Here is a 7,996-nt window from a genome sequence, read left to right on the forward strand (position 1 = left end):
TGTGTTCTTTATTATCTCTCTTGCTCTCCCTTTCTTTCTCTTCCTCTCCCTCTCTCTCTCTCTCTCTCGCTCTCTCTCTCTCTTTGTGTGTGTGTGCAGATGTGTGTGTGTGTGTGTGTGCACATGTTTGTGTGTGTAGATGTGTGTGTGTATGTGAGTGTGTGTGCAGATGTGTGTGTGTGTTTGTGTGTATATGTATGTGTGTGTGTGTGTGTGTGTGTGTGTGTGTGTGTGTGTGTGTGTGTGTGTGTGTGCGTGTGTGTGTGTGTGTGTATATGTCTGTGTGTGTGCAGATGTTGCATGTTACAACTGTGCGCCTTCCTGCATCACCCCTGAGGCCCCTGAAGGGTCACACAGATCTAACCTTAAAAGCTTTTTTCCAGGGTCCACTGGCCCACTGGTCGCAATTCCATATATTTATGCCGATTATAGATTTTATGCATCACATGCAGAATGTAACAGAGAAACACAGGCAACTTCTGTAGGCAAAAAACACAATAACCTTACAGGTACAGGAGTAGTGTTTTTTTGGCCTTTGAAATTCTACATGTACAGTATGTCCTTACTAATACAGGGTAGATGTCCCAGATCTGGATAAAAAGGGTCACTCTGATCTACTTTGAATCTGTCTTCGAAGCGGGCTGTTAAGCAGACCTGGTTAAATATTTAGGTTGAGAAAAAAATCTGCCGAATAAGAAAACAAAAGGATAGTGTTCAGATGTCCTCAGACTAAGCTTAACCACCACAGATGTCCTCAAAAAAAGAGGGCTTTTAGATTTATCTCCCTCTGTAAAAATCCCATTTTACACATACACACTACAGTGAACTTGGATGCAAATCACTGCTCGTCATTCAAATGATACCTGCGTTGCGGGCGCCATTCACCTGTGAGCGAGCAGCTCTTGATGGCCTCCTCCAGCAGCTCCCTGAAGACGATGACCACCTTGGCGGGCACGACGTCGCCCTCGATGGTAACGGCAGCCTCCTGCCACTCCTGCGAGACGTTGGCAAAGCTCTCCAGCTCCAGCCACTGGTGCAGCTTCTCGGGCTCGCGCACAGGCGACGGCAGCCGCGAGCCGGTCAAGGTGTAGTAGCGCCACCGCCGCGCCCGACGCTCCTTGTATCCCATCAGCCCCTTAACTGGCACCGAGATCAGGAACAGTGTGGGAGTCAGGACCTGTTACGGGGGGGGGGGGGGGGGGGGGGGGGGTCAGAGGTCGAGAAGACAATCAATGAGCCGCACCACATATAGGGGCTAATTGCTAATGTCCATCTAAGCGCACTAGCCTGACATAAAAGGCTCTGAGATTGGGAATGGTGTGGGCGTAAGGGCCTGCTAGGGTCAAAGGTCGAGAAGCCAATCAATGAGCTGCTTGTCACATCAGGCTATTCGCTAATGTCTGTCTATAAGCTAAACTGACATAACAAGTCTCACTGGCTGTGAACTCAATATCCAGCCTGTGCTCAAACATAGCACTTGTGTGACTGACAGGCGGTAAGAGTGGTGCCATTCTAAGGGGTAATTCAGTTCAAGCCCCCAGCTGTTTCAAGACCACATCAATCTATTCCTGACTGCAGTCTTGGCATGATGTCTCTTTATGTCAAATTTTACAAAGCCCACATAGACTGTCAAAAAAAAAAAACACTATAAGCTTGGACATGAAATCTTTTATAGCAATGTTTGCTTTTACCTGAATGGCAGGGTTGAGGGCACACTTTCCTCGCAGTAGAGCAGTCCATTTAGACAATAACCCTGGTTGATCCTACACAACAAGAGCACAAAACACCAGGATTAAAGAGGTTAACTAATAAACCATGACTAGAAAAGCCAGTTTAGATCCCAGGTGCATCATCAAAAGGAAGTGATGTCTAGTGATAGGTGCACTTACTTTCATATTGTCATTGTTGTGAACTCCAGAGTTTGCGATGGACAGAAAGCGAGCATCCTTAATACTAACTTCAGCCGTGAGGTCCTTTATGATCTTCTGGACCTCCTCCACTGTTTTGGACACCAGCCGATGCCTCAGGTCCACCTGTGCAGAGAGAGAGAGAGAGAGAAGCTTCACATCCCTGCGAACCAACTAGCTGACTAGAACCTCAATAGAATACCGTGAAAACAGCCACACTTAACAAACCGAAGCTAAACAAGCTCAACAGGAAAAGAAGATGAAACATTATTTAGAGTTAAAATTGATTAATACAATTTAAGAATTAAAAGAAGATTAGCGTAAATCTAGATTAGACTAAACATTAGTCAGAGTGATGCACATTCCCATACTGCGCTAAACCAAACATCAAAGCAATTGAAGTACGCCTGACCTGTAAACACATGTTGGGCCGTAATGTTTGGTTCAACTTCAATAGGCTCCTCAGGGCCATCCAAAAAAAAAAAGATAACAGAATTCACCTGATTTTGCAGGAAGTGGTCCAAGTCCTCTTCAGTGAAGTCTGTCATTTTGATGGACAATCCCACAGGTTTAGCCTGTTGCCTTAGAACACTACTAAACAACTGGGCTTCAGTGGACCTTTAGCTCCTGTGCTGTTTCTGTGTGTGAGTGGCGACTGTGACCCTCTTTGTGAATTGTTCCATGTGGCACAAAATGAACCGTACCGAGAGGGGAAAGCACTTCAACATAGAGACATTGATTGTGCACCATTGATTTTTTTAGGCACTCAAATGCACCCCATCATCCTCTGGGCAAGTAGGCTAACCAGCTCCACTCATGTGGTTTGAGCTTAAATCATTCATTCATTTGGTGGATGATTAAAGGATAACTTCACATTTATGCCAGATGACGTTTAGCTCTTGAAAGTTTTGACAAGGGAGCCCCTCATTTCCACCTGTGACATTTAGACTGATCACCACTTTTTTACTACTACAAAAGTGTTGACCTATCTGTAATTATGCTGGCTACAAATGCAATGTCACGAAGATGTATTGTACTCTTTTTTTAGTATGCTTGAAAAATTGTAAGGGTAATATATGCGCTGTAATATACCCACATGACTGAAAATGATTACTAATGACTAATTTGTTTCGGATGCATTGTGACCTAAGTACTGATTACAAAGCTTCAGTCCCATCGTAAACTGTGGCTCGAAACAATTACTGCGTAGTATTGATAGCGATTCGGAAAACAAGAGATAAATCCCCATTAGTGAAGATCAACATCCTGTTGTTCGATAGAAAGTGTCCCTGCACTAATTTAGAGTCAACTGATGACAGAGTTCCTGTGAGTATACCTAAATCCAGTGTTTGCCATTCATAAACTACATCCCTGGTATTGCATAAAATAAAATGACAATGTATGTGAAGCCGCCTCCACAGTTGGCATGAGGGGTACAGAAAATCCATAATGAGTGATGATTCAATGATGATGTATTCAGAAAACGGCCTGTTCAGAGACTTTCAGAGAACATTCCTTGGTACTGTTTTGGACATGACTGAAACAAACTGGGCTATTTCAAGCACAACATAAGTATTTTTGGAGCATGTACTCATGCTTGTGTTGTAAGATCCTCCACCCACAAGATGCTGCATTCTCTAGGGCTTAAACCGGACAGATTTCATGAAATCAGGAAAAAAAAATGCAGCCAACGCTTTCATAAATGAAATATGTTTGTGAAAATGTACTTGCAACAAATTGAAATACATTTAATAATTTTAGTAGCCTGATTTTAGTGTGAACTCCTCAGTAATAGCCATCACTGCCAGACAAGTGTAAATGCTGTAATCAGTATCAGTACAGTTTCCATCACAACGCTAAAGCCTATTTCCATATTCAAGAATAGATGTTGGTGTTCACATGCCCACACAAAGTCTCTCTCTCCTTCTCTCTCTCTGCTGTTTATAGTTCTTCACACGAGGAATGACAGATGCCATCTGGAGTTAAGTTCACGTTACTGCAGTCACAGAAAAGAATGGTTTTTCGACACACCCACCCAAACACTGATGATGATGGTCCTCATTCCTCAGATCACTAAGTGAGGGACTAACTTATCCAGCCTATTTCATAACATTTGAACTGTAAACGCATAACATTCTGTCATATTCATTCTGTAATATGTTGCATTCGTAAGGTTAATGTTGTTAGACGTGTGTTTTTTTTTTTAAAGCGTTATTCATTTAAACTGACAAGGTTTCTTACAAAAGATGGAAAGAGTAGTTGCGTACCACTGTCATATTATCAAGTCAGTGAATCGGTGTGCTGCTGCAAAATAATGACCAACACGCAAACTTGCGCCATTTGTTAGAAGAACTACATACCCCATGATGCAGTTCGCCAATTACAAAACAAACGCTCGTGCTCTTGGAACATTTGTCCTACTTTTGAAAGCGCTAGTGACCCACATCTGTGGTGAGATGGAATAACTTCTATACTAAAAGGTTGGTTTTCCGCATTCAACAGTTATTTTAGGGTTCATACATACATATATATATATATTCGAGGTCTATGCTCTTCAGGTTAAGGGCATTCATCTATTTTAGTGGTCTAAAGTCTGTTGCTTTGCTCTATTTGGGGACAGCGGTTATTCAACTAACGTAAACCGTCGAGCCAACGTTGCTTACTGTTAAGTTTAAAGATGATTGACCTCTTTACTAGAACTGCCTTGCCACTTCTATATTTGTTAACAGATAGGGCATAATGTAGTATGTAGAGCACAGCGACGACCTGTCATAACTAGCCTATCTGCTAGCCAAGTGCTAAAAACAAAACGTCTAGCTTTAAATGTAACCTAGCTGAATAGGTTGTAGCAACAGTAGTGCCATGCTAAATGTGTGTCTTTATTGTTGATGTAGGCTGCAGGTGCGGTCCAGAGCGTCATGAGTTGCTCCGGTTTGCTGTGGCTGCACCGCGGGGACCTCTTCCACCGTGCGCTCCTGCCCCTGTACCGCTCCACTAACGTCCGTGCCCTCAGTCATGGCCGTCGCATGAGCCCCGGCCTCAAGGACAGCTACCGCGTGTTGCAGCTGCCGGCAGATGGGGACAGCAGCCAAGCTGAGGTGAGGGACGCTTACCACCTTCTGGCCAAGCTCTACCACCCGGACTCTGGTGCTCCAACTGCCGATGCGGCTCTTTTCGCCCGCATCGAGGAGGCGTACCGAGCTGTGTTGGCGCACCTTGCGCGCCAGAAATACGCGTCGCAGTACAGTACCCAAGCAGGGGGAGAGGAGGACGATCCAAGTAAAGGCAATGCTTTTCAGCACCGGCAATACATTAACTACGAGGGCGTTGGCTCCGGAACGCCCAGCCAGCGGGAGCGACAGTATCGGCAGTTCCGCGTGGACCGGGCCACAGACCAGGTGCTGGAGTACCGCCGCAAGGAGATGGAGCGCTCTGCCGCAGACGAGGGGGCCATGATCGAGCGTGACATTCGCATACGCAGCCGGCAGACCAAGATCACGCAGGCGGTGGAGCGGCTGGTGGAGGACCTCATCCAGGAGTCCATGGCGCGCGGAGACTTCCAGAACCTGAGCGGGAGCGGCAAGCCCCTCAGCAAGTTCCAGCACAACCCGTACGCCGACCCCGCGACCCACAACCTCAACCGCATCCTCATCGACAACGGCTACCAGCCCGAGTGGATCGTGCTCCAGAAGGAGATCCGTGAGAACCTGGCCAAGCTTCGGGCCGGGCTTCTGAAGGCCCGGGCCCAACTGGGGGACCCTATGATGCCCCAAGAGCAGCTCAAATGGCAGGAGCGGTGTGGGAACTTTGCCGTGGACCTGGCCAATCTGAACAAGAGGGTGGACACGTTCAACCTGATCGTGCCGTTGCTCAACCAGCAGCAGGTTCACTTCAGCTTGAAGAGAGAGGTGGAGCGGGCGACGAGGGAGGACAAGGAACAAAGGGAGGATAGGAAGAGGAGAGAGAAAGAACAGAGGCAGAAGGAGAGAGAGAGGGAGAGTGACATGGCCCAGAACAGCAGACAAGGACTGTTTGCATGGATGCAGAATCTCCTGAAATAGCCGTGGACACAGACCACTATCTCAGGGGGGTTACATCACACAGCAGGATATCTGAGGGAGCTGGATAACTGAACTGAGCAAAACCTGGTCCCCTCCGGACCTTGATCACAGACTTATAAAAAAAAAGTGGCCTTTCGGGTTATGAAAGGCAGATATGTGAAAACCTCAGCTCTCCTGCTTTAATAGACACCGGTTAATTTAGGATTGAGAATGAAGCGGTTAAAAGAATCAGCAACACAACTTGGATATCTATTTTAATCTTTTAGGTAACTGATATCATAAAGGGATTGGGAATAGTGTGTGTGATTCAACTTGAGTGCTTTGGGATTTGTTTTAAAGAATGGAGGCCCAGATGTGAATGACTAACATGTTTGTCATTTCCTGAGGCCTGAGGTCCAACAGGTCCCATATATGATCTAACATAGACATTCTGATTAACTCTCGCAGTGCATGCAGAAAAGCCTGGATAACTGTCTAATGCTGCTAGTATTACAAAGACTATTATGCAAATGAAATGGATTCAACTGTTGAGGAAATGTATTGCATGAAACAGATTCATGCTCAGATACATTACTCGCAAGTACTGTATTTGGTGTCTAATGGTGGAGTCAATATATATTTTATAAATAATCATGAAAAAGACATAAGCTTCTGTCCATTTATTTATTATCTGAATACAACAGTATGACACTACTTTATTCCCATTCAGAGTCAGTGTTCAATCACAAATTGCATGTTACAACATACATACTTTAACTTGAGTGCACAGTGTGTAACTGTAACCAGTTCAGACACAAATGTTCCAGCGTTTCCTCTCCACCCTCCCTCTCAGCCAGGGAGACGCTCCATTGCAGCCGGGTTGCCGATGACCAGCGGGTCCTTCCTGGGGTCTGCCCCTCTCAGTGCCTGTTTCAGGGTGACTGGTGGCGTGAGCACGCTGGCCCAGTCGTGGGCGATGTACTGGTGGTAAGGGTCCTGGGAGTTCTCCAGCTTCTTGGAGCGGATGTAGCTCATCATGATGCCGAAGGTGAAGAAGCTGAACAGCCCCACCACCAGGAGGATGTAGATCATGCCCTGACTTTGCGCTTGACCTTTGACCTGGCTATGGGCCAGAGACAGGGTGAGAGCTGGGCGGTCAGTAGCGGGAGATGAGACGGAGGAAGGAGCCATAGAGGTCTTGTTCAGGTACTCCAAAAGGGAGACTAGCAGGGACTGCAGACTGGTGCTGTTCTGCAGTAGCATGGTGCTAGATTCTGTCCCACACAAGATGTGAATGAAAACGTAGTTATGTGGACAGCATTTCATACGGAGAAGCATTCAACACAAATAGAAGTTAGTCCATAGCATACTGTAATAAAGCTGCTATTAGTATGAGAAGGAACACTAATAGAAATTGTAGTAAAAAGACTTCTAGATACACATATATTAGTGAGTCGAGTAATCCAATCAAAACATTACTTTAGAAGCTTAAAATAGCTGACCATATACATTTCAAATTCTAAACAGTGAAGGAAAATCAATAATAGAGTTAAGAAATTGATGGAAATAATTACCTTGGTGAAGTCAGAAACAGGCTATGGAACCCACTAGACTACAACACTGCTTGTGGTGTTCTGTGTTCGATGATTATGAAGACTCTAACTGTTCTGTATTCAGTGGGAGACCTGATCCACCCACTCTATTCACACACACACACACACACACACGCAGACACCCACACACACGCACACACACTTTAACCCCAGCCTTATGTTTTTGTCCTTCACAAACCCCAGGTTGTTCAACCTCCCAGACTGGAGATCCAATCACTGTCATTCTAGCTTCAAGTCTTACAAGGTTTTCATCAACAGGTTTAATTAAATTGTAAAGTCAAGGTCAAGGTCATCCCCATAAGCAAGATGGATGTAGTCTTCTCCCACTGGCATTTTTGTGCCCCATGCCTATACAAGGTCCACACGGTTATGTAAAGAATTACATTCATATTTCTTCACAATTTTAGTTTTAACATCTGTATGAACTGTGGATAAA

General features: G+C 45.4%; 3 protein-coding genes across 3 annotated transcripts in view; 1 reads left to right on the plus strand and 2 right to left on the minus strand.

The window, feature by feature from the left end:
• Nucleotides 1–3,618, minus strand: part of mab21l3 (mab-21-like 3) — a 5,443-nt gene extending 1,825 nt beyond the window's left edge. Inside the window, exons 1-4 of the mRNA XM_031582494.2 lie at nt 2,408–3,618; nt 1,890–2,033; nt 1,692–1,763; nt 886–1,177 (exon numbers count right to left, since the gene is read on the minus strand). Of these exons, the coding sequence (XP_031438354.1) occupies nt 886–1,177; nt 1,692–1,763; nt 1,890–2,033; nt 2,408–2,455 (556 nt within the window). The 5' untranslated portion in view covers nt 2,456–3,618. The remainder of the gene's footprint in view (nt 1–885; nt 1,178–1,691; nt 1,764–1,889; nt 2,034–2,407) is intronic.
• A 670-nt stretch (nt 3,619–4,288) lies between these two features.
• On the plus strand, nt 4,289–6,610 carry dnajc28 (DnaJ (Hsp40) homolog, subfamily C, member 28). The gene is made up of 2 exons (XM_012826518.3): nt 4,289–4,387; nt 4,802–6,610. The coding sequence occupies exon 2, from the start codon at nt 4,826–4,828 to the stop codon at nt 5,966–5,968; it is 1,143 nt and encodes a 380-aa protein (XP_012681972.2). The 5' UTR covers nt 4,289–4,387; nt 4,802–4,825; the 3' UTR covers nt 5,969–6,610.
• A 45-nt stretch (nt 6,611–6,655) lies between these two features.
• LOC105899342 (potassium voltage-gated channel subfamily E member 1) lies at nt 6,656–7,523 on the minus strand. The gene has a single exon (XM_012826511.3). It carries the CDS (start codon nt 7,283–7,285, stop codon nt 6,797–6,799), a length of 489 nt encoding a protein of 162 aa, XP_012681965.2. The 5' UTR covers nt 7,286–7,523; the 3' UTR covers nt 6,656–6,796.
• Between the last annotated feature and the right edge of the window lie 473 nt (nt 7,524–7,996).

Source organism: Clupea harengus, chromosome 2 (assembly GCF_900700415.2).
Source record: "Clupea harengus chromosome 2, Ch_v2.0.2, whole genome shotgun sequence".
Classification (NCBI taxonomy): Eukaryota; Metazoa; Chordata; class Actinopteri; order Clupeiformes; family Clupeidae; genus Clupea; species Clupea harengus.